Below are 26211 nucleotides of genomic sequence, written 5' to 3'. Positions count from 1 at the left end.
AGCTCAGTGAATCTTTAAGGGATATGGAATATTGACAGTTTATTCATTTATTTTTTAAGGATTTGAATTGGCATTAAGAACCCTAAGGTAGTCCTAAATGTTGTACTTCTCTGCTGACATCAGTCTTACCTTGTGGGAATGATATACTAGCAAATGCTAGCCAGCATGCTCTGAGGCTCCCTTTCTCCAGGGGGCCACTCAGAAAATAGGGACACTCCTAATTAAAATATTTTTCGTTTCTCAGATCGTCCTGGTGCTTTCTTAGCAGGAATGAGAGGAGATTCATAAGGAAATTGGAAGTCTCCTCTTCCCCACACACACAAATCGGCCATCTTTGTCCCCTTTGACAACTGATGCCCTGGCGTCCTTCTGAAAAGCTTTCAAATCATACATCGTTTCTTCATAATGAAACCTGTGTGGCTCAAATATAGTCGGTTGAAATTCTTATGCTGCAGTAAAATACTCTAATTTAGATTCACAAAAGGATTCTATACCCTTTACTTAGGAGGGCTGTGCAATTTGCCCATAAAAAGACTGTTCAGCCCCATTAGTGCATACCGTAAGTGTTCAGCGACATCATATTCATTAAACAGCACATCCTTATGCATAACCTTTTCAACCTCGAATGTGTTTTTTCCCTTTGAAGAATGACAAATGACACAGGGGTGAAGAAGCCCCCCAAGCAACATTGTTGCCTTTAAGGATGAAGTTGAAAACTTTAGCTCCATCCTCTCATAGGTGAAAAAAAAAAATATCAGATTCAATCCTTTCTTACTTGAGGCAAGGCAGTCTTTTTTCTCTTAGTAGAACTAGTTCCATGGCCAAGAGGGTGACCCCTGACTTCTGAGCTTCAGAGACAGATCTTTGCACAATAGAAAAATTTTCTGAGGGTGATGAGCAGAAAATTCCTTAAATAACATTTATTAAGCACCTACTATGTCTTAGATCCTGTGCTCATCGCTGAGGGTAGAGGTGATTATAGAATATTAATACGACCCATAGATTCTAATCTTTGGTACTAAATGTCATAGGTTTCCTAGCTTGATCAGAAAGATTTGGTTAGAGGAGGGAAGTGTGATGAAGGGAGAGAATGAGGTAGGTAGGTCTGCTGTTTTTGTTGTTTTAAAGAGTGAACGGGAAGAGTGTGTGAGAATTTTATTGGTGGCGATAATTTTTCTTGGCAGGAGCAATGACTAAACCTAGTATTATTCCATTGCTGCTCTGTAGTGCTCCTGCACTCACAATGACCTCCAGTTATTGTCCCAGATCTTTAAGTGCCTTAGGTAGTCCCTCACTAAATCTGTCCCACTCCCACCTTTTGCCAATTCATTCAGACTTTTCTCAAACTTGTGAGATATCGTCTCGCTTGCATTTTAGGGACACCTGAGAGCCTGGCAGAAAAAGAACGGCAGCTCTCTACCATGATTACCCAGCTGATCAGTTTACGGGAGCAGCTCCTGGCAGCGCACGATGAACAGAAAAAACTGGCAGCCTCACAAATTGAGAAACAACGGCAGCAAATGGACCTTGCTCGCCAACAGCAAGAACAGGTGAGCCCTGCAAAAGAAGCTGATGAACTGGAGATGTGGAATGTGCCAAGCTCAGCGAGTAATCACATTGATTGGTTTATTTGTCATAAGCATTCCTTAAAAAAAAAAAGAAGAAGGAAAGAAAGAAAGAAGGTTTCTGGAAATCTAGGGTCTTCAAGAATACTGAGGGGATATGTGGAGGACAAAGAAAGGCGTCACAGCAACTGGGCATAACTGAAATGAGAACGTTGTTCCAGAACATTTGGATTTGATTAATCACTCAGGGATACTTAGTCACATAGGCGCCACCTGTATTCCCAGTGCAGCTTAGCCAGGAGTAAGTCCCTTCTCTCTGGGCCTTACACTTCTTATCCAGAAAAAGATGGTCCTGGTCTAGAAAAACTTTGAAGATTTTTCAGCTCACTAGTCTGGTGATTTTTTCTGACTTTAAAGCTAGGCTGACCATATATGTCTCAGTTTTCCCAGAATAGTCCTGGTTTATGACTGTTTTCCAAGGTAGTTATTAAAATCCCCCCTTCCACTTGCAGAAGTTGTCCTGGTTTGGATGATAAATTGTTTGGTCACTATTTATAGTATAGGAAAATCACCAAAAACAAATTAGCACATGACTCCTATAAGAATTTGACTTCATTGAATTAGAAGTGAGAAAGAAGAAAAAATAGCAAAGTTTAAATGTGTATCTTTTAAAAAATAGATTACTTTCTCAAATGTTTTTCCTGTCTTATAGGAGTACATTAATCTAACAACAATGATCCTATAGAGTAGTCCCTAATGCTTTAGATCAGACAGACCCAAATTAATGTGCAGTTTTTCGGAATCTGACATTATTACTGGAATTATCTTTTCAGTTAAATGTATTTTATAGGGGTATATAGAGCAATATATGCTCTGTTGATTTTAATGAGTTGTGACGTCTGGTATTTTATATGCTTGAATATTTGCCCACATGTAGGAATATGGACTCAGCCCCTAATGGAAAATAACATAAAGGAACACTGTAAAAAAATCAGAAGTTAGAATGTCATTTAGCCATCCAGAGATGACACAGTAATTAACTATTGACACTTGTGAATAAGCTAGCACAAATTAATCTTGACACATTTGCAGACGAGTGATATCTTACAGTGAACACTTTGTAATTATATTTCAAAATGAAAATTAAATGACACTTAAAACTAGGTTGTCATGCTCAATGAAGCGAGCATGTAGCTCAACCGATTGGCAAATAAAATTCAGAATTTGAGCCACATGGTGCTTATGTACCATACTTCACTGTGTCAAACCCATACGTCTAGAGTGGATGATAGTAATTGCACTGTGGTGTTTTGGATGCATTTCTATGCAGCACTTTATCATTTAGGAGGGACCATTAATATTAGATGCCTAGTGGTGTTTCACTGGTTTGCTAAGAGGAAATAAATATTCAGAGGATTCAGCATCTATACCTAGAGTTGCAGAGTGAATTGTCCATTTCTGACTTGAATGGTGACAAACAGAGTGGGCCTTTCCAACCTGATTAAATACTGGTTCCATTTTGCTTATAAAGCTTTACGGGGGAGTGGTCCCGTTTTTCAAACTGTAGTCTATGTTAGGGGCAGCTTTATTGTGACTTCCAGTATGAACCACTCACCGCCAGAAACCATAAAGCAACATTTGAGGGCAGATTGCTATTTTGTCATCTTCTGCTGAATGAAATGTAATTTAGGCCTTTGCCTCTGCTCTAGGCTAGAACATCAAAAAGACTCAGAAAGCATATAGCTGGGGGCTGATCCACACTCATTTCTACTTCTAACATTGCCCATTCTAGAATATCAGCTTTTTGAAATAGAAGAAACAGGAATAAAAAACCATAACTCTTGCCTAGAAGGCACCCCTAAACCAAGTCCTTCTAAGTGCTCTCTGGCCGTGTTTCTCTCTGGCTTCCTCGGTTGGCAGTGAGTGTATTCTCACTAAGGGGCATCCTCCTGGGCTTCAAGCTATAGCAGCTCGCTTTTGAGGCAATAAGCACCCTGATACCTAACTCATGCTGTGTAGGAAACATCATTATCCTAAAGAAACTGCTCTCCTGTGGGACAGATTCAGTCTTCAGTAGGGCTTGCATTAAGTGATTAATATGTCTTTTTATAGGCCAAATGACGTGTTAAGATGTTGAATTTGATTGTTGAACGAAGCAAGGGAATGTAAAACTTGTGTGTGGAACCTGTACTATAAAATTAACACATTACCCTCCGAAGGATGAATAGATAAATATTAAATTTTATTTGTATTTAAAAATGGTTTGTAATCACATATAACATCAACAAAAAAAAATTAAGATTTTTGACTTTTTTCTGTTTTTTGGAACGCCCTTGACAATATTTGTAAGTGTTGTCAGTTCTGAAAATTTTTGTATCAGAAAAGGTTTCACCGAAGTAGACAATATTATAATAGAAAGTTCTTTCCTGTCTTTGCTTATAGATTTTACTTTTTACATCCAAATTAAGCTCTTTAGAAAAATATAGCCAGAGTTTTCCTGTCCTTCTCCTCAAGGGTCAAATTTCAAAATTCCCGTTCTTTCCCGATGACCAGTGGAGATACAGATGAACTGCTCACAGATGTAATACGAGGGATGGTCTTCACCTACAGATAGAGATTTAAGGGCAAGCAGAGAGATGGCATCTGTTTGAAGTTTTTTTTCTTTAACTTTCCGATTCTGCCTCTCTCATTTTATACGAACTCTTTCGCATAGAAGGGCAGTAAAGCATTCTTGTAATACCAGGAGACATACCTGAGGTAATGGCAAAGGTGTAAGCATTTCATTTTAACTTAATGAAACTTTCTTTCTGATAGATTGCAAGACAACAGCAGCAACTTCTGCAACAGCAGCACAAAATTAATCTCCTGCAGCAACAGATCCAGGTCAGTGTATTTTATTACTCTCGTCTGATTATACTTAGATACTTTCCTCCATGAAAATGGAATTTAAAATGCTGCAAATGAACCCTCTCTTATAAACTGCACCAATAGGGCTGTTAGACGAGGCTGTTGTATACAATTGTGTAAGTGGACCCAGGAAATATGGACTAGGTGGTGGTCTGAGCATTCTTTTCTGATGTGATGCGTAAGCAGAATAAACCTTATTTTTCTCCTTCTGCCATTTGCCTAACACAACCTGGTGCAGACCTAATGGTTTCCAAGGAAGCATACATATGCTATTTTTATTGTCACAAACCACTTTCTGCTTTGTAGTTTACCATTTGATGGTATTTATGGGAGAAGCTTGTTTATTTACTTGTTAGGACTGTCTGATTGGGCCAATTATGAGATGAATCTTATGACCTGGGAAAAGGTTGGTAATAATTAATTTGTTCTTTAACAAATATTAACTGCATTTCTGCTAAGGTGCTGAGGGGAATATAAAGATTAGTGAATGGTTGTCTGTCTTCAAGGAGCTTATAGTCTAGAAAGTAAGAAAACTTGTTCCTGAATAATTGCAACAATTTAGAAATTCCTTTTTTGTTGTGGCAGGGTAACGATATATAGATCATAATTACAATGGCCTGGGAAGGAATTCTGATTTGTGTCATTCCTTTAGATACTGGATGGTTAATTCAACTAATAGCTTTTGAGATAGGTAAGGAAAGTAGTCTCCATTTTTGAATAGGAACATATGTGTGTGACTTCTAGAAAGCCATAGAATAAGCAACTGGTTGTTTGGTAATTAATCCTTAGGAATATTGATCACAGAGTTATATGTACCCACCACAGCCTCTTTGTTCCCTCTTGGTTGCTGTGAATATTTCTAATCACTGGGATCTGTGATGCAGCCTAGTTGGGGCAGTATATTCTGACTTATGTTATTCCTTTCCTTCAGGTTAATATTACACCTTCCCGTATTTTTAAAAAATCATTTGCATAAAGTCATAACTTACTCTAGTCTTCTACCTCATTGATGAAAGCGCGTGATTTTAACTTAATCCTTGCTTTATTTTGTTAATCATACTTAGTGTTTCAGGGAGTAGTCACTGCATTTAAAGTACCCATTTGGTGCCTGAAGAAGTGTTGTACCTAATTTGGCATTTTGTCCAGCTATCTTCTCCAGGAGGTTTTATCCAGAGTTTTTGTTATTGGTGTTTCTTAATTAGTTAAGACTCTATATTCCATGCTCAAATCTATATTTTTTGAGCTAAAGAGTCCAAATATAGAAGGGTTGGGAATGTCTCTGGCAATTTTGACAGTCAACCTTTACAATTAAATCTTGGAATAATTTCTCATCCTGATATCTCTTTTATGACTCATGCTGAGATCCTTAATTAAATAACTATCCAGGTGTTCCCTTGTTCTGCCCTCATTAGAATTTTTAGTATGTCTCCTACTGCTGAGGTCAAGATTTTTAGCCTGTGGCTTCCTACATTTTTCTCTAGATCCCTTTCTAAGAACTCAGTAGGTGTTAAATAACCTGATCATTTAGTTCTCTCTGTTTCTCCTTTGTAAAGCAGGAATGGAAGAAGTTCTCTGAGATGTTCCCATATCAGTTACTTATTATTAATGTTTTTGCTACCTCTTTATTACTTACTTCTTTATTTATTTAGAATATATTTCACTTTTTAGTTCAATGTTGTTTGTATTAACTGGCCATCTTAATTGATATTTGCCCGTGGTACTGAGGACCTCAGATTAATAGCAACCAAATAAATTTGGAGTATTTTTATGACATATTATTACTATTTATTGATTACATAGGATTTTATAGTTATAACTTGATAACCTGAAATTGATGTCTTTTTCAGGAAACTATAGGATATGATCTTAAAATATTATTCATCAGTTCAATTTGAGAAGATAGGAAAATATTTTTTCAAGTTTCCTAATAGAAGTTTAATTGCCTTTAAAGTTTGTGGATATTTCTCATTGTTTGAATTTTTTAAAATTGAAGCTAATCAGCACTTGATCTCAGCAGTATAAATTATAAAATCAGAGAGGGAGTCAGGGTCTCAAAGTTAGATTAACTTTAGAAACATAGGATTCTTTGTAGTAAGAATTCATATTTTTAAAAATAAGGGGAAGCCATAACCTGTATTTATAGTTCATTCTGTCTGGAGCTACTGCTTCACTGCGTATCTTGTCAGTATTTATCTTATCAGTATGAGACCATTCAAAGAATGTTTCAAATGCTGAAAAACACTTACTTCTTACACAAAACATATTCGTCTCTGACAGTTACAAAGCAGATTTTCGATATTTAGACTTTTTAGCTATTATTTTGCAACGGGAATGGGTTAACTGTATTTTCAAATATGGTTTTTGAAAAGCCATAGGCATGATCAAATTTAGGAGAGAGATTATTGTTGAGCTAATTTTAATATATTTTTTGAGCAAAATATAAGATTTAAGACATGCTTCAAACCTTTTTCTATTATGAAGAAACCATTTTTGTGAAAAGAAAACAGAACAAAGAGTAAAATAAGATGGTAAATACAAAATCTAACTTCTCTTCTGAAAGCAAATGAATACAGAGACAATTTGAACACGTTTGACTTTTTTTTTTTTCAAATCTTAAGTCCTAGAACCTATTAGCTAACATGGTCAGCAAGATTAAGCCATGCCAATTGGCTATGGATCGTGAGTATCATGTGGTCACATTCAAGATCGTTCTTTACTTCTGGTTCAGAATGCTGACTTCTGAATTAGTGCTGCTGTTTGGGAATCTGCAAGTTGTAATAGAAAGAAAGAGAAGAGTATCTAACCTCTTGTAATGACCACACACAAACACATCTGGGCCTATTATAATAGCAACAAATGAAAACATGAATGATTTGCACAAATTGAAAAGCAAGATTTTTCATTAGAGATAGGAAAAGGCATGATTAAGATAGTATTGTAAAAGTCCTCAAGCTTATTTTACTTGCAATCATTCAAAACTTATATGTGCAGTTAAAAATAATTTCATTTATATATTTTTCTTCCTTGAATATAATTTTTAACATAATTTTGCTTTGGCAAATCCTACCTAGATTTTTAAAGAGTTACTTTTAAGACCATATAAGCCATGTTGAAAAAATGAGATAGATGATTTTGTAAACTAATGTTTTTATACTTTTGATGTCAGTTTTTATCATTTAAAAAAATACGGTTAATAACTTTAAATCATTATTAAAATGATTTAATATTAACAGATATTTTAGGCGGTTGTTTGCTTAATGAATTTAAATCCCTTTCTTTGTGCTTTGGGGAAAATGGTGATTCCTCTAATTTGTTACATATTAAGTAATTCCCCTGACATGGAGCCCAGAAAAAGTTAGACATTTTTGATATTTCCAGGACAGAAATAGCACAGTTTTTATCAAGTCTCTGGAAAGCAAAACTAATAGATCATGGAATATGGGTCCTTGGAGTTGGGAATGTTGATCCTTATCCTGTGATTTCAAAGGACAGATAACAGCATCACTAATTTCATTCTCCTTCTCCCACCCACTGCATGGTGGTATCTTAGCCAATCCTTTGAAGCATTTTATTTGTGAGAGTTATGTTGACTAGTAAACAAAAGTCATTTTTAATCCATTGAATATATTGAAGCATATTTTTAGTATTTTATTCAACTATTAAATATGTCTAGTCAAAGCAAAACAGAAAATATTTTATAAATCCTGATTTCTTGATCCATCTTATATTTATTCATCTAACCTCATTTGACCATCTCATGGTTTTTGAATCTAGAGAAAATATTCTTCATGGACACAGCATACTGCATTCTTTGGTTTCAATAGCATGTCAATAAGAACACATTTAACAATGGCATTTTGTTGCTAGAACTTAATCTTTGCAAGAGAATTCAGCTCATTGAAATATCTCTGCGAGAAATGTACTTTTCCAGACATGAATAGTATTATCCAATAATTCATGTCTCTTCAGACCCTGATTTTAGACTTATTCAAGTGGCTTGTATTGTGTGATACGTAGGCAGTGTCCTCTCCTCACATCACTGGCTGAACATCATTGATCTCTTAAGAATGGACTGGCTGATTGAGATTTTGTTTGGGCATTTGGCTTCCTGGGCCAGGGCCAATGATTTTGTCAGTTCATACATGTGCACCTTTTTGGGTATAATTGTGAAACTTGAAATTCTTAGCTCTTTGTTAATCTTTATGATTAATGTACAATATTCATCGCCCTCCCCTCACCATTTGATACGTGTTAGATGGCAAACTCAATCTGTGGAAGGCCTGCACTAAATGCCATTGCTGCTGCTCTGTCTGATCTGAAAACTTTGTCTTTTAAATGCTGTAATGCATACTGCTTGTTTACAAAACCACGTTTGTATCTTCACTGAAGTTTCATTCTGTTCTTGAATATATGAGTATTTTTCATATGTAACGTGTTCTATTTTGCTTGTAGAATATTCCTGGGCGCTATTCTTTTATTTTGTGTGTCACTGTGTGTTAGTCATGTGGTAGAGTGCCATTAAATGTGTGTTCTCCTTTCTTCCTCTCTGGTAACCAGAGAGATATTAATATTGTAAGCAAGGAGGTGATTGTTCTTAAACCATTAAACAGAATAATTTGAGATGTACTCGCACCTTTCAAGGAGATAAACCTTGCCTTTTGTTTCCTTCAATATGATTAACTATAGGCATTTCAGGTATCTGCTGAGTAGAATAAGGACTACCTTTTTATGTGAAGTAGTTGTCTAAAGATCAGAAATAATTACTTTGTACATTAGCCTTCATGGCCTACATGACCTGGTTAATTAATTTTTTGCTAGGATAATAATAATAGATATATATTTGAAGATATGCTTCATCATTAAGTATCTAATTGACCTCTAATTTTAAGAGCTGGACCTTGCATTTATTGTCTTTTGGAAATGGCTGGTGCAGCAGCCAACAAAAAGACTGAGCAAAGTCAGGAGTCTGTCAGTCTCACTAGTCCCTCTGTCTTATGTTGTATCTCTTTGTTAATTGTATTTAGCATTGATAAACAAAAAGCAATTACAGTGCTCCTGTTTGGGCTCTAGCAAATAGTCCTTTTTTGTGTGTTATTGATCAGGTAACAGACCTCCTTCCAACAGCCTCTGAACAGGACCAAATAAACCATTGAAAGTAATTTGATACTTCTATTGGCACTGTACGTGTATCTGATACTCTCTTGCAGTGAAATGAGGGTTATAAACAAAGCTTAGAAGTCTAGGATTAGCCCCCAGCTTCAGCAAGCCCTTAAAATATTTCGTAATTCTATCTTCAATCATGAATTAGCCTGGAAAACAGACCCTCTCTCCTCTCTCTCTTTCTCTGCTGTATGCTGGTTTAATTGCCCACAGGCAGGCTGTTGTGATCTTCTTTGGAAGTTTAAAACCAAGATAAAAATGCAAATCTAATTATTTCTTTTATGTAATCTAATTAACTTTTTAAGTAATGATAGATGCTCTGTAGCCTACTTCAAACATTTTAATAATGAAGTTTCTGAATTGTAAAGAATAGGTAAAGCTGCTATAATTCGTGAATATCAAGGGCCTTAACAGCTAAAAATCTGAATTCTTACTGTGGATTAGAAACTGTGTGTTAGTTAATCAGGCTAGACTATTTATTAAAGTTGGAGTGGATCTAGAAATAAGAAGAGGTGATACCTGACCAGATCCTCTCAGCTACTATATGGAATTATTATCAGCTTGCTATCTGTTTTCTAAACGTGGCCTTATGGCAAAGACCTCATTCAGCAGACCAGAAGCTGAAGGGGAATCTCAGTGCTTGTCAGGCACTATCCTTGAGTTCCCCCAACCCCACCTAGGTGACCTCCCTGCTCTGTCTTACCTCTCAGACTCCCCTTCCCAGCTCTCTCTCAAACCAGCAATTCTAAAAATTCAGGGAAACCAAAGTGTCTGCTTCTTTCTGGGATTAATGAAAGTGGGAGTGTGTCTTACCTTTTCAGAGGCAGGAGGGTATGGAGCAGAGTGGGCAGATGACCAGGTGGTGCCAGCATGTGACGTTACATAACGTTGAAGCAATCCCCCAGGGAAAGAGCCTCTCTTCTATTTTTTTTCTTGATCTCTCTGATTACATTGAGGGCTCAGTTTAGTGTTAGTCTTTAATACCTTTCTAGGATGTGCTAATCTCTCTTTGTTGGAGAGAGGGAGAGGTTGTCTTAGACTCAGAGCCTTGTAGGCATAGTGTTTAGCTAGAATTTGTGTAAAATAAAACATTTTCATGGTTATCTTCTATTTATGACTAGAATTTTAGTTTTCTATTTGAGGTAGTGAAATAAAGTTTCTTTTTGACATAAATACATTTAGGCCAAAAACAAGTCAATTTAAATAAAACCTTAAACAAATAATAATTGGGTACTTGGATATGGCAAAATTATGAAGGTAGTTCTTTAATGATGGAATTTTGGGAAGCCCCTGAAAGAGTGCCACACTAAGAGGTATTAAATGTTCCGCCTCTACCCCACTTAAACTTTCACAGAATGTTAAACTGGGAAACATCATCTCGAGGTCCTCGTGATTCTCACTCACTGATGGGAGGGAGTGTGGGGAGCTGTTCCTATTAGACAACAATATAGTGAGTTTATTATTAAGCTATACTTAAAAATAACCCCGAGATTATCTTTTTTCTGCTTTCTTTGGAATTAAAATGCCCTTTCTTTTTATGAAATAAAGGTGATAATACAGGGTATGTGCATTGTTTCTTTGTTTTCCAGTAGTTTTATTTGGCGAAATAAAAAGTTCCCAAATATATGTAAGTCCCCACTTTTGTTTTTCTTTGAAATTTCTTTGGAAGTCTTTCTCTAGTCCAAATCCTTTACTTTACACAAGGAAACTGAGGCACAGACCACATCCTTGTCCAAGCTTACAAAGCTGAATATTGTCAGAGCCATGCGTAGAGCCTAACGTTCTTGACTCCTAGTCTAGTACTATTTCCAACCTTCCAGGTTGTGATTCGATTTTCCCTTTCTATGACTTGAATAAATCTCAGTGCACTTTAGTTTACTAGTTTGTAAAACGTGGATAATAATATCTAACATCCAAAATCTCATTACGTTCTCTTTATCCTTAAATGGAAAAACAAGTGAAGATTTGCCATTAGAATCAGTTTATATTCCAGAACTATTACAACTGTGGGTTCATACCCACAAGGAAAGAGATAAAAAGAACATAATTTGAATCTTTTTGTAATGTAGTATGAAATGTACTTCTGGCTGAGTGACTGTTTTGGTATTTACATATGAACTTCTTAGATAGTTAATTATGTTACTTTCTGGAGGTGTAAAGTAATATGTCTCTATGTTGAGGGTCAGTCACTTTTAATGTTAATACCTTTTTTACAGCTACCTTCCCCGGACAAAAGTGAGCAGTGAGTCACAGTATGTGATGCCTGTGGTTCTCAACCTTGGTTGTACTTTGTTATCACTTTTAAAAATACTGATGCATGGGTCTCATCCTAGACATTCTGATTTAATTGGTCTCGGGTACAGTCCCAGATGGGCACTGTTAAGAGCTCTCTAGATGATTCTAGAGGGCAATCAGGATTGAAAAATACTCCTCTATACAGTATAATTCAGATTAAATGATTAAATGTGAACTCTAAGTTGTTTGGACTATCGATTAACTTGTCTATTATCTGTCTATCTGTCTATGTGTCTATCTATCTATTGATAGATAGATAGACTGAGGGTTGACATAGCTTAAACATATGATTCTTGAGCAGCTGAAATATACTTTTGACTTTTCACAGCTATTTTATGTAATAGCTAGAAAGCTTATAATGGATCATGACTTAAACAATTTTAATAAATTTAGTTAGTTTTCTAATAATTTGATTTTTATTTATATGTGAATATACTGGCAAGACAGGAATGTGTTGATATCAGCAGATTTATGCCTTTGGGAGAAGGTATTTAAAAATGAAGCATAGTCTTTCTTAATAAGACAAAAACTTTCAGAAAATGAATTCTCAGATGCCATTTAACTTCTACTATCTAAACAGAATGAATTTTGACCCAGGACATCTACCTGTTATTTTTTTATTGTGTGTTTTTAAAAAATTTTCTGTGAAATTGACTGCGTCTTGTCAAATATGAAGAATGTATGACTCTGAATGCACTTTTAGATTTCTACTATAGGTAGAAGGTAGAAAGAATAAAATGCGTTGCATCAGAGTGTGTGTAATTTAGAATTTTTGTAGAACCAGCACAGGTATTGGGGACAAATAAATCAAGATTTAAATTCTAGTTCTGCTGCTTATTAGCTCTGAGATCTGTTTTGCTACTTACTAGCTGTAAGACAAGTTAAGTAATATCTCTGAGCCTGTATTTCCTAACTCCTAAAAGGTGGATAATGATAGTAGCTTAGTAGTTGTGGGATTAGAGATCATCATATAAAGCCCCTAGTAAATGCTCAATGCACAATATCTATTACTGTCATTATTGTTGTTGTTGTCCTTGTATGTTAGCTATAGGAGTAATTGCAGAGTCCTTAGTGGAGAAACATACAGGTACATGTATTGTATCTGCATATATAAGCATGTTTTCATCTATATATATGCATGGTTAGAACCCACAAATTAGTGATGTGAATATAGGATAATCAACATGGATGCACTATAGTCAATTATTAGCACCATGATAATCTAGAGGAAAAGAAAGAGCAACAATTTTCTCTGGCTGCCAAATGAGAGCTATTTCAGTTGTCAGTGAGAGGAGAGTAACGTTTGTCAGGCACTCAGAAATGGTTGGTGGAGAATTAGACAGAGCTGCCTGGAGATTGTCTAAAAGGGAGCATGGCATTTTATTCTGGAAAACAGGGTCAAATTCTCACCTTTCACGCTAAAAAGGGCTTTTCTATTAGATCAATAGTGCTTGTGAAGTTAAAGGGATAGTAAATGAACTTTTCCAATTTATTTTATAGCTTTTTTTAAAAAACACAGATGAAGTTATGTGATGTAGTTGCACAAAATGCAGAAGTCTTTCTTGTTTAAAATAAAGTTGTTCACATAAATCTTATGTATGCCATCTCCTGTAAGTCAAGCATTTGCCCGGCTTTTGTGAATTATGTCTATACTTAGAATTTAAGAAGTTAAACAGTATGCATACCAGACTTGAGAGATGGGAAATAAAAATTGATATACTGTGTGACACTTGATATAGCACAGGGAAATATCTTTTAAATTCTGAAGGGATGTACTGACATAACCATTTTTAATTCACGTAAGGTAACTCCTACTCAACGTTGTTAATGTTAGAGTCAGATATTTTTACTTGTTCAAAATAAAAGAAAGTAAATGATGCAAAAGGTGTAATGTCTCACTGTGAGACACTGAATTCATTTTATCCACCACCCAATCCGTTAAGAAAATGTTAAAGTTGTAACATGAAACAATGAAAGTTAGGAATTCACAGATCAGAATAAAGGGTAAAATCCATCCTCAGTCAGGTCATAGTCATGACTTTTGTTAACATACATTGAGGTGGAAGATTTTTCTCTTACAACACCTTCAGATGGATTTTCTACAATGGCTGAGATGCATGCAGATGGAAATGGCTCTCAGCTAGGCTGACTTGGCTACTGCTCGAACATGTTGAGAGGTGGACAAACTATTCTAAAGAACTCTAACAGGCAAAACTTATTTTGTACTGTAATAGCATCACTCATTTCCCAGACATACAAATGTTGGCTCCTCCTTCTACGTTCTTTAGTTGTATTATGCATAAGAATAGAGGAGAAAAAAAGAAAACTGACTTTAGTCTCAATTGATTGTCTAATAACTTTTGTCCCCTTTCATCAGTTGTGATGATGTCAGGAACCAGTTACCCAAATGGGAAAACATTCTGTATGTACTATTATTCAATAAAAGATGTAAGTTAAGTCCTAGTTTGTTGTCTTTGAAGCTGGATGTGGCAGAAGTCATTTGTTAATGTATAGAAAATTGGGTAAATACACGGCACCTTAGGACTAGTATAATTGAACGGTGCCCGAGGAGGCTATCAGGGACCTGAAACTTCAAGGAGAGGAAGGATCTCCAGCTATTAGTTCAGGTATTTGTTTATCCTAAAGGACCTTTTCTCATTCTGTGGCTGTCAGCCCATCCTTCCTTCTGACTTGCATTTCCCTGAGAACCATGAATGTCATGATAGCTTCCAGATAATCAGTTTAGTAGCTAGAGGCTGGGGTTTGAAAGAATCAACATGCATGTAGTGGTGGAAGAATGAGCTTGATAGCAGAAGATGATGGAGAGCAAGAAAGTGCACACGGATAGGAAGCTATCACCTTGCTTAGTGATGAGTAACGGAGGTTTGAGAAAAGGAAAAACTGGCTACAAATTTTTATCTCTAGTCTACTTTGTGTAATTCTTGGTAATGCTTGGTGCAGACTCAGGTTTCTAGATTTTATGTGTGAAGCCTAGATGGAGGGGACACGCTATTAGATGACCTGCTATTCTTTCGCTATGGAAAAGCCCAGAGGGGCAGGCGAAAGTAAGATAGTAGTATTCGTTATTGTGTTCTAGCCAGAAGTTAATCTTAGATGATCTGGTGGATCCACAGTGATAGGGCAAACATGTAGTCTACCATAGGAGGAATTCCAACTCATGGCTGGAATATCTATAATGCGAGGATGGAAACCAGGGCAGAGAAAAATGAAGTTGGGCTCTTGAAGTTGGCCTCCACACAACACTATTTTTCTGTTAAGATTGTCTGATTTCATTCTATCGTGCATCGTCAAAATCACTGGTCTCTGACAGGGCCCTTTCACAGACTCTGTTTTAGGGTGGAAGCACATCTGTGGAATTCCTAGAGATCCTTTGTGGGAGGGAAGTCCAGATTAATGGCAGTCCAGTAGAAGAGATAACCTGGATTCTATGTTTAGGACCTTGCCCTCCATATCAATACAGTATCTTTCCTTCTCAGTAAGACTGGGCCCTGACTAAAGACCCAAATTTGTGATACACTGTGTATCTCAAGTAAGTAGGAGTATACTGTTTAAGACAAAAGTCCCATAGTAGAATTATGGGTAAACTGTTTTTTCTTATTTTGGTTTAGTTTTAAAACAATTTTCTAGTACATACTGCTTTTGTATAAGAAAAAAATTAGTTAAAAACTTTAAGTGTGCATTGAAAGAACCGTGATTTTCAATATTAGAAAAATTATTAAAATTTTTATGGTATATTTATGTGATGGGCTGTTATAGACTATTAAAATGATATTTACAAATAATTTTTAATGATTTGCAATAATGCTTACAATATAGCGTTAGGTGGGAAAAAAACCTAGAACACAGTAATATAAATATAGTACAATCTCAGCTACATAAAAGTAGGCGTTTAAAGAAAGACTAGAAGAGAATGCATTACTTTTATAATTTATTATTATTACTTTATTTTTAAAAACACAGGTAACAAAAAAGGGATAGGCATCTATCCTTTTATCTTGTGATCACCTCTGGAATAGATTGTGATCACAAATTGATCATCAAATCTTACAACTTGACTATTATATCTGATTTCTGATTGCTTAAGTAAAACTTCCACTTAATTAAAACAACCAGGTCTCCAGATTGCTGGGGAAAATATGCAGGAATGGATCTTTCCAGTGCTTTCAGACTGTTTTACTGATATCTATGCCTGCCTCATCTCACTCATTTCCCCAAGCAACTGCCAAGGACACTGAACTGATTCCATAGCTTTGTACTATGTTCCCTTTGGCTCAGGAAGGTCATGATTTCAAGCCCAGGAAAAGAGAAGACATGGAGATGATTACCGATCTACTGTCAGCAAAACTTGTTCTCTCCCTTCTATGGAAGGTACATAGTCCCAACTGGGAGACAAAATAGTATTAGAGAAAAGAAGAGTAGCAGACAGAACCCTAGACTTGGACTCAGGATATCTATGCCTAGTCTTCGTTCTGCTCGTAACTACATGACCTCTTCTGCAGTGATTCTCATTGTCCATATATTTAGAACAAGGATCATTGTACAAAATTATTTCTGGAATTTTGCAACTCCGACCTCCTGTGATTCTAGATGATGGGAATTAACTCTGGTCCTTAGAAAATGGAGAGCAGCAAGTAGTCTTGCATACAAAGCTTGCAGGCAGATGTCAAGTTTGGCCACAGCGTAAGCCATGTCCACTTAGGAATGTTTGCATTTCAAACCATTGAAAGGTTTTGAATTATGAGGTCAAATTCATGTTTCCTTTGTGGAGTATTGTGATGGCTTGTAATGCCTGCCACATGAAATGATGGCTATGGGAGATTTTTAGAAAAACATATTTAGGAAGAGGGCCTGTAAATGCCTGCTTTCAGGCCACACCAAACACATTTCTGCAGCCAGTGACAAACTCCTGGCATTAGGGCTATATAATGGAAAGGGTGACACAAACTTAATTTTAGTGTTGCAAGTGAAATATTATAATTTTTGGAAAAAATCCTTATAGCTTTGCTAAAGTATTAATTGCAGGAAATTACAGCATATCCTAGTGAAGTATTATGTCAGTGGCATATATAGCTTATAACACCTTTTCCTAGTCTCTCTTGTTTTCACCCCAAGTGTTGCATTTTCATTTGAAAAGAGATGTGTTAAGTAGTTAGAACTCTGTCTAACTGTGGGGTGGTGCTGAGCGTGGTTCAAACTGTCTGAAAACAATTAAGCTGTGAACGGGAGACTGCTTGGCTATGCTTCCTAGAAGTGGCTTTACTGCTTGAAGCGGTATGTTGATGTGGATATTCTTTTGGCCATTTCCTCATTTCTAGCTTGTTAGGTTTCATCTTCTTGTCCCAATAAATTTTCCAACTACAATTTACTTATTGGGTTGCAAGATAAAAAATGAGAGAATTTCATTTCTGATGTGTGGTAGAGTTTAATATGGTTTTCCGATTTCCTCCCATTTTGTTTGAAGTAAATAGGGTAATTACTCACTAAAATTCTAATATCTTTCAGGGCTTTAGGGATGAATCTAAAACAGAGCCATATAATGTTTTATTTAAGCAAATCCATGTTCTTATTAGGCAGTTCACCTTAATGTCATTTTTTATAAATAAACTTTGTTTTATTTTTTCAAGGTTATTTAATTAATGTTGTTGTACTACCACATTCTGACATCTGCATCTGCTAAGGGCTGCAGGATGTGATTTGTGGCTTAAAAATGAAAATAATTTATTATTTTAAAAATGATAAATCATTCGGAAATGATACATAAATATGAATGTAAAAGAGTCTGATGCACTTCTATTTCTTTTTTTTTCCTTTATACTAAGGTACATGTACAGTTATCTGTGTTTGCACAAAGCATTTGTGTCAGTTGTACCTCTGATTAATATCTAACTAGATATGAGTGAAACCTATTCTGGAGAAACTACTGCCATGCTGGCTTCTTGAACTGTTTATGGTCTCCATTAATTTCAGGGCTTTACCATATAACCATTGTGTAGATGTGGTTTTACTTATCGAATCCAGATCTGCTTTTTCTTCCCCTGCTGAGCAGGGTGAAGTTCCTTGTGCTACCAGCTTCTTCTTATTTTGGGGTTCACAGCATCTTGGGGATTGAAGCTGTCAGCCCCCGGACTCCCAGTGTTTCTGTGGAAAGATTAACGTGGTTAGAGTAAATCCTTGCTAAGTTTGCTCTACATGCAACACAGGTTAAACAAGCGTTTTACTTTTGAATGAAGTATTTATTTTAATAATTATGGACACATACTCATTTCCCCACAGCCCTTCCCCCTTTCTGCTTTGGATAAGAGGAGGTCTAAACTGGAAGGGTTTACAAGTCTGGTCATTAGTCTTTCAGCACAGCCTCCATATTTTTCCCCGGGAGGAGGAGTTAAGTGAGGGAATGAGGTGAGGGACAATGCAGAGAAGATTTCTATTGTAAAGTAAGAAGGCTCAAAGATCATCATATTTTCTTTGGAAATGAGAATGTATGAAGGGGTATTTTGGCTGGGTTTATAAAAAGGCCGTTTCACTTTCCTAGTAAAAAGAGCTGGCTGTTAAGTGGTAGTTTTAATCTCCACCCTGAAAAAAACATGTTGGCTGTGTGTTCCAAAGGGGGAAAATGTATTGAATTTAAATAGGACAGCAGGTCTGTCCCATTCTGGTCCTTAACTGGTTCATTTTTGCCAGAGCTAGCTCCTGAATCTATGTTTAAAAGCAGCTGGGAGATGTACTGGTAATTCGCAAAATGGGTGTTCTAATTATTAACCATAAAATGTAGGAGAGATATCTGAGAAGGAATCTAAGGAGATATTGCCTCTTCGTTTATGCCCACCATGTTGGGGAACATTTTCATTACCTTTTTGACTGAAAAAGTCTTATTTGCATTCTGAAAAAAATAACAATAGGAAGTCTTTTTGTTGTTGTTGTTGAACTAACTAGCTGTGAAGTTGCGTAAGAAAGAGAAAACACTTTGAAAAGTGGTCAGAGCTCTTGTGTGTTAAGCACAGCAGATGAAATGATTTATTGGGTTTTATACACATTCTGTAAAGGGTAAGCATTGCTAACAGAATGAGTGGCAGCCTCTGGGAGCTGAACAGGCCCCAGGGACTAGTCTTTGTTCCTCTGGTCTTGACAGGCATGTGTCTCTGTTAAATGAGAGCTTAATTTCTCTCATATGTGAACAATTTCCAAGCCCAACAAAGGCAGCCAGGACTGGAGCTATTTAAAAGAACCAGCACAGGAGGAAGCATTCTTAAAGAAAGGGGATGCTAAAAGGCTAATTACTCACCATGGCTTAGCAACTATTTTATTTTTTCCCTAAGCAAGGTTTATTAACATGGATCTGCCACTTTTTTAAAAAACATAAACACACATTAAAATTACAAGGTTATATTTTTATTCTTTGTGAAATAGCCATTTGCTGATCTCTGCTCACTGAAAAGAGGTGCCCCCATCAGCAGTGGTGGTGTATATCATGGAATATTAATTCACTAGAGGGGGAGGGGAGCGGCTAATATACTTCGGATCCTTTCTCTCTCAAGTGGAAGGAATTTAAACTATTTACTAAGCAGCATCCTTGGCAACACTGTGAACTCTTTCTTCAGACAGTAATTGCTTAAAATGTGGAGGGGACTTCAACATTTTCTGTGGGTGTTTCAAACTGTGATTTGTTTAGTTTGTCTCAATTTCTGGACTCTGGTATCTGGGGAAAAATCGGTATTGTTAATGAGGCATATGTGGGAGGTTACAGGTGTATCTCCACTTACACTGTTCATGTTTTCTTAGAAAGGTTTTGTAAATGAGATCGTTTTTCTCTTTTGACTTGTATTATAATCCTCGTTAGCACTTTATCTTAGTTTTTGGTAACTGATCTTTAAATTTCTGTACTTTTCCTTTCAGGCTTGGTGTCTTTTTCAGTAGGTAATGATCTATAAACAAGCATTTAATGGTATTTGTATGGCAACTATTGTATCATATAGGATTATAAAGGTAGAAGTACTTAAACATGAACATAATCACCATTTTATTTATCTGTTTTGTATGTTTTTAAAACAGGACATACCAGTTATTTAAGTTGTTTACAAAGAAGAATTTTGGAAATGAAAGGCGAACTTAAAATTTTTAATGAAGACGCTAAGTTGAATATTGAGCTCTTTTGGCCAAATTTGCCTCTTGATTTATTTGGGAACCGAGAAAATGACCTAGGTTCTCTTAATGATCACCAATAATTTGCTGAACAACCATTGGCAAATCACTTACCTCTGGGGCCTCAAATGCCTTATCTGTAAAGGAAGGTTTTTTGCCAACTTTAAATTTCTGTGTTTTAAGAATAATGTAAAAATAGATCTCTGAAATAAAATAAATGACGTGATTGCAGATGACCCAAAGTAAATTTGTTTAAAAACACCCCTGAAAAACATTATTACAAGTCTACAGTTTGAATTTTTAATATGTAAAAGTCAGGAAATCCTCAAATATAGTACTTTGACTGGCACAAAGCCAGACATGCATATGTAATGATAACATTATCATTTCATGGGAATAACATTCTACTGTACATGACAGGCTCTGTGTAGCACAGCAGAAAAAGTGGGAAAACTGTTGATTTTATTTTTAATGATGGACAGCTGACAGATACCTCTTTTGACTGCATCTGATTATCAAAGTGGTCTTGATGAGTGTATCAGATTTTTCACATTCCATTAAAGATTGTGGTAGAAAAAACACAATTTCTACCTGCATCGCTATTTCTACTAGTGTATAGATATCTCCTGAAAGTGTCTAAGCCCTGTGGATGGCCATGATGATATAATTCTGAAGGAGAATGGGGTGGTATCTGTACTTAGAATGTGAAATGGTGACTCTATGACTTGGAGAAGAAAAAAGTAAAAGCCATTTCCTCCCAGGTGCTCTTCCTTAGCATTCTTGCTCGCTGCTCAGAAGTACTGTGGTTTCCATAAGAAGTCACGTTTTAGTAGAAATAACACATGCCAAACCACTTAAACTAATGACTAAGCCATCTTTGTTCCAGATTTGGAGTGCATTTGAGTATGAAAAACAGTAGGATCTTCAGAAATGAGAGTCAAAGAAAATTCTAGGATCCTTATTTCTGACATGAATTAATTAGGTTAAGCTTGCTTTTCCTTTTTTGTTTAGAATGTTGTCCAAAATGAACAGTCAGTATCATTTCTTTATAAGTCTGCCTCTCTTTTTCTCCCCTAGTTTTATTGAGATATAACTGACATACATCACCGTATAACTTAAGGTATATGGCATAATGGTTTGCCTTACATATATTGTGAAATGGTTACTGCAGTAAGTTTAATTAGCATCCGTCATCTCATATAGATACAATAAAAAGAAAAAGCAAAAAAACAGAAAAAGTTTTCTCTTGCGATGAGAACTCTTAGGATTTATTCTCTTAACAGCTTTTCTGGATATCATACAGCAGTGTTAACTATAGTCATTGTGTTGTGCATTACATCCCTAGTGCTTATTTGTATTATAACTGGAAGTTTGTACCTTTTGACTACCTTCCTCCAATCCCCCCTTCCCCCCACCTGTGGTAACCACAAATCTGATCTCTTTTTCTATGAGTTTGGTGTTTTACTTTCTGTTTTAGATTCCACATATAAATGAAATCATATAGTATTTGTCTTTCTCTGACTTATTTCACTTAACATAATTCCCTAAAGTTCCGTACATGTTGTTGCAAATGGTAGGACCTCCTCATTTTTTGTGGCTGAAAAATATTCATATATATATACACACACCATAACTTCTTCATCCATTCATCCACTGATGGACACTTAGGTTGTTTCCATGTCTTGGCTGTTGTGAATAATGCTGCTATGAACACGCGGGTGCAGATATCTTTTTGAGTTAATGTTTTTGTTTCCTTTGGACATATTCTCGTACGTGGAATTGCTGGATCACATGGTAGTTCTATTTTTAATTTTTTTGAGGATCCTCCATACTGTTTCCATAGGGGCTGTACTACTTTACAATCCAACCAACAGTCCACAAGGGTTCCCTTTTCTCTCCATCCTCACTGGTATTTGTTATCTCTTTTCTTTTTGATGATGGCCGTTCTAACAGGTGTGAGGTGATATCTCATTGTGGTTTTGATTTGCATTTCCCTGATGACTAGTGATGTTGAGCATATTTCATGTGCCTGTTGTCTGCCTCTCTTTTTATATTTCCTGTTGTTATAAATGACATTGTTACTTCAAGTCATACGTGATCTCTGCTTTTCTTTCATGCATCACAGAATTGCCAATTCTTGTCCAATTTACGTCCAAATGTCTCATGTCTATCTTCTGTTTTTTATTCCCACTGTTAGTAACATGATTCAGGTTATCATCACCTCATACCCAATCTGCTGAAATACAGTCTTAAATTGTCTCCTCACCTTCAATTTATCCCTCTCCACTTCACTCTACATGTTCATTCCAAAGTATTCTTCCTAAAGCACACTTCTCATTGTGCTTCTCTTCTGCTCAGAAGTCTCTAATGGTGTCTTAATGCCTATGATTTTTATTTATTTAACAAATTTTTATTGAGCACTTATTATGTTTCTGACACTCTTCTCATCTTTGAGGATATGGCAGTCTACAAAAAAATCTCTGCTCTGCTAAGCTTATGTTCCAGTAGAGGGAGGCAGGCATAAATGAGAAAAGTGAAATAATAGCATGTTATAAGAACTGCTATGGAGGAAAAACAGAGAAGGGGAAGGAGAGTGAGAAAGAGGTACTGCAATTTTAAGTAGTGTGTTTGGGTAAGTACTTTTGAAGAAGGTAACATTTGAGCAAAGACCTGGAAGAACTGAGGAAGCAAGTCTTACAGATATCTGGAATAAGACACTTTCAGGCATAGAAATAGTGGATGCAAAGACTCATAGGTAGGAGGAAGTCATCTCTATTTAAGGAACATCAAAGGGCTAGTATGGGTGGTGAGTGTGGGAGAATTTTGGAAGAAGAGTAGGGAATGAGAACAGAGAGGACCTTTTACATCATCGTAAGGACTTTTGTCTTTAAGTGGGATGGAAGGCCGTTGAAAAGAATGGTGAGATTTGACTTGGGTTTTAACAGGATCATTCTGGCTACTGTGCTGCAAATAGACTCAAGGGGGTAAGAGTAGAAACTGGGAGATCATGAGAAGGCTATTTAGGCAAGAAATGTTGGTAACTTGAACCAGGGCAGTAGAAGTAGGGAGAAGTAGTTAGATTCTAGACACGTTGTGGAGTAGAGCCAAAGAGATTTGGAGTGAACGGGAAATAGAAAAGTCAAGGGTGACTTCAAGGATTTTGACCTAAGCAACTGGGGAAATGGAGTTGCCATTCACTGGGAAAACTGTAGGAAGAGATATCAGCCAGAGGGTAAGAGTGAGAGACTGTGGGAGGGGAGGGGGAGTGGGAGAAGGAGTGGGGGGCAATTCAGGAGTTTAGTGTTGAACCGTTAAGTTGATTGATTACGTATTAGAGATCTAGATGGAGATGCTGAGTAGGCAGTAGGACACAGAAGTCTGGAATTCAAAAGAGAGATAAGGACTAGAAATGTACCTTTGGGAGTATCAGTGTGTGGATGGTTTTTAAAATTCAAAATTCTTAGCTTGAATTTCATGGCCCTTCATAACGTGGTTCCTACTCCCATTTCCAGCTTTACTTTTTGCTAGATAGTTAATCAAACCTGTCTGTGTGTTATCTCCTGAACGTGATTTGTGCTTTCACGTCTCCAAGTCAATTGTCATATTGTTTTTTCTGCTTGGAATGCCCATTTTTCTCCTCACATTCACCTTTGCCTTTTAAAATCCTAGAATTCCCATGAAACCGTCACTCATCACCGCCCCTGTCCCCTGCTGAAGCCAAAGTCATTTTTTCTCCTCTGAGCTTACACAGCACCTTGTGCTTTTCTTGTAGCACTTACTATATGCGCCGTATTTTAGCTATCTGTGCATCTTACCCCTCCTTACAAGATCATAGTATCCTTGAAGACAGAGATCACATTCATTTTTATATTTCCAACATGGCTAGCTTCATGCCTTGTACATGGTGGATGATCGGTGAATACTGTTGAATTGCATAGTTGAAATATTAAAATCATTTTAATGGACAAAGGAGACAATCAAAATTCTTCTTTTTTTTCATTTTTTGTATGCTCATCAGTTAATGAAGCAAATATTGCAAAGGCGTATCTGAAACAAATTGTACTAAAATACTTAGCTCATGGCTCCATGAATTAAATAGATTGATGGAAATTTAGGGGTTGGTTTCTTGAATTCTCCAGCCACTGATCTTCTGACTGAGGTTAAGGCTATCCAGTTTGGAAATATACTAGTTGATGAATTGGCTGTTCAACTCCTGCTTGATTAATCTCGAGGAAATAAACAGTATACCTTTTATAAATGAAAAAATTTTTTTAGTGACCCGTTTAAAAAAATCATTTTAATGACCTGTTTGGAGTGACTGTGATATAGTTAATGCTAAGAAAGAGCAAAAAGGACTATGACTGCAATTATATTACAAAGTTTCACTGGCCCTCATTTCTAGTTTTAAATTAGTGAATAATTTGTACTTATAAAAAAGTAATATTGAGAACTTATTAAATGCTAAGGACTTTTATAAGTCCTTTACAAATATTACCTCCTTATAGCCTATGTGTTTAATCCTTTAGAATTCTTCATTCAACATTATTGAACTTTACTATGGTTTTTGAAAGTCAGTAATGCTATGGTACCTTGGGGAGACTTCAAAAAGGAATAGTAAGAGCTATGGTTTTTGCAGCCTAAATTTACTGTATAGTCTCTTTTTAAAGCTTTATAGAAGTTTCTATAATTCTTGCTTATATTCTGTTAAAACGAGAAATCTTGAGAGTGATAGGTTTAATTAGATTCTTTAAATGTTTATTAAAGGCCTTAGGTCTGAGCTGGGATACCAAGGTGGTAAAGATAATGTCTCTGCCTTAAAGATGCTCACAGGTTAGTGAGAGAGACATCTGAACGATAATCGTATTAAGTAAAATGTTATTGATTTCTTTCATTTAATAATATTCTTTTATTAGCTTTCTTAACTGATCATAGCTTAAGTATTTTAGCTTTATCAACATCCAGGATGTGTCCCTTAGATGTGATGGTGGTATTTTGCCTTGCAAGTTATCACACTAAGTAGAACAGTAGCACTTGCTGGAACTCATGAGAAAATCCTCTGAAAATGATTCCTCAAAAAGTAGACTTTTTTTAGAACTGTTTTACTATTTGTTATTTTAGTAATCAGCTATAGGAAAAACCAACTATAGGAGAAAAAAAAAGAAGCAGTTAACTTCACAGCCTTCACCGAATCTCTGCTCTGTGTAATATGACTGAAAGCTAGGTGTATGAAGGCAATAGAGGAAATATGAGACATACTGTTTTCTCTCAAAGAACTCTTAAAGAAGCCAAGGAAACGAAATGTCCATATATTTTAAAATGTGAGAGCTGTCGCAGAGCATCTTGTTAACAAGTACAAAAGCACTGATTATAAACTGAATGGCTAAATGCTGCAGGCCTACCAACTGTAATGATTGAAAGTAAAAAGTTACAGACCAAGTAGAGACACCTTTAGAAACTTCTTACTCGCCTTAAATTGAATGTAGTAGTATGCTGTGCTTTTCAGCAGCATAATAGTTAATGTGTTATTTCAGAATTTCTAGAGACTCAACTCTTCTTTGTCTCGCAACCAATCTCTTTCAGAAGTGGAGGGCCTTAAATAGTATTAGCTCGTTCTGTGGTTGAGTCACACGTATACCTATCAATGCCCAAACTTTTCACAGAGGACGCAATCCATACCACATGATGAACTACAGTTCACAGGAGCCACAGAGGACGAGTCTGCAGGTTGTTATCTTGCTGGGATTAGCATCGTCTTTGGGTTAGTCTTAGAAGCCAAATCCATGTGGTGTCAAGGCTCTGAGAGAATGGTTTAACCTATAACTTAGGAGGACTTCACTCAAGATTTATTGGCAAGATTTGTTTTTCACTTTAAGGGAGAGATGCTTTTCACCCTGAGACTTGATCTGGAAAGTATGTGTGGAAAGAGTTTTTCCTCTCTCCAGATTTTGTTTTTCCTGAGATGTTGGCTGACAAAGCCTAGTTTAGATTTTTCTTTGGCAAGGGATACCTAACCTTGTGAAAGGTTAGGATTATATGTTTTATCAGTAGTTGCAATCTTTTTTAACATCTTTCTTTTCTATCATTTAATTCTCCTTTTAATTAAACCTCAAGGGACCTTGAGGAT

General features: G+C 36.2%; 1 protein-coding gene across 48 annotated transcripts in view; it reads left to right on the top strand.

Annotated features, from left to right (window-relative positions):
* SOX6 (SRY-box transcription factor 6) overlaps window positions 1-26211 on the top strand; it is a 571438-nt gene that overhangs the window by 373980 nt on the left and 171247 nt on the right. For all 48 annotated transcript variants that reach the window (XM_070491207.1, XM_070491211.1, XM_070491215.1 and 45 more), the window contains 2 exons: window positions 1378-1550; window positions 4380-4448. In XM_070491207.1, the coding sequence (XP_070347308.1) occupies window positions 1378-1550; window positions 4380-4448 (242 nt within the window). The remainder of the gene's footprint in view (window positions 1-1377; window positions 1551-4379; window positions 4449-26211) is intronic.

Source organism: Equus asinus, chromosome 20 (genome assembly GCF_041296235.1).
Source record: "Equus asinus isolate D_3611 breed Donkey chromosome 20, EquAss-T2T_v2, whole genome shotgun sequence".
Classification (NCBI taxonomy): domain Eukaryota; kingdom Metazoa; phylum Chordata; class Mammalia; order Perissodactyla; family Equidae; genus Equus; species Equus asinus.
Note: the sequence above shows the minus strand (reverse complement) of the source record. Positions and strands in the feature narration are given on the sequence as shown.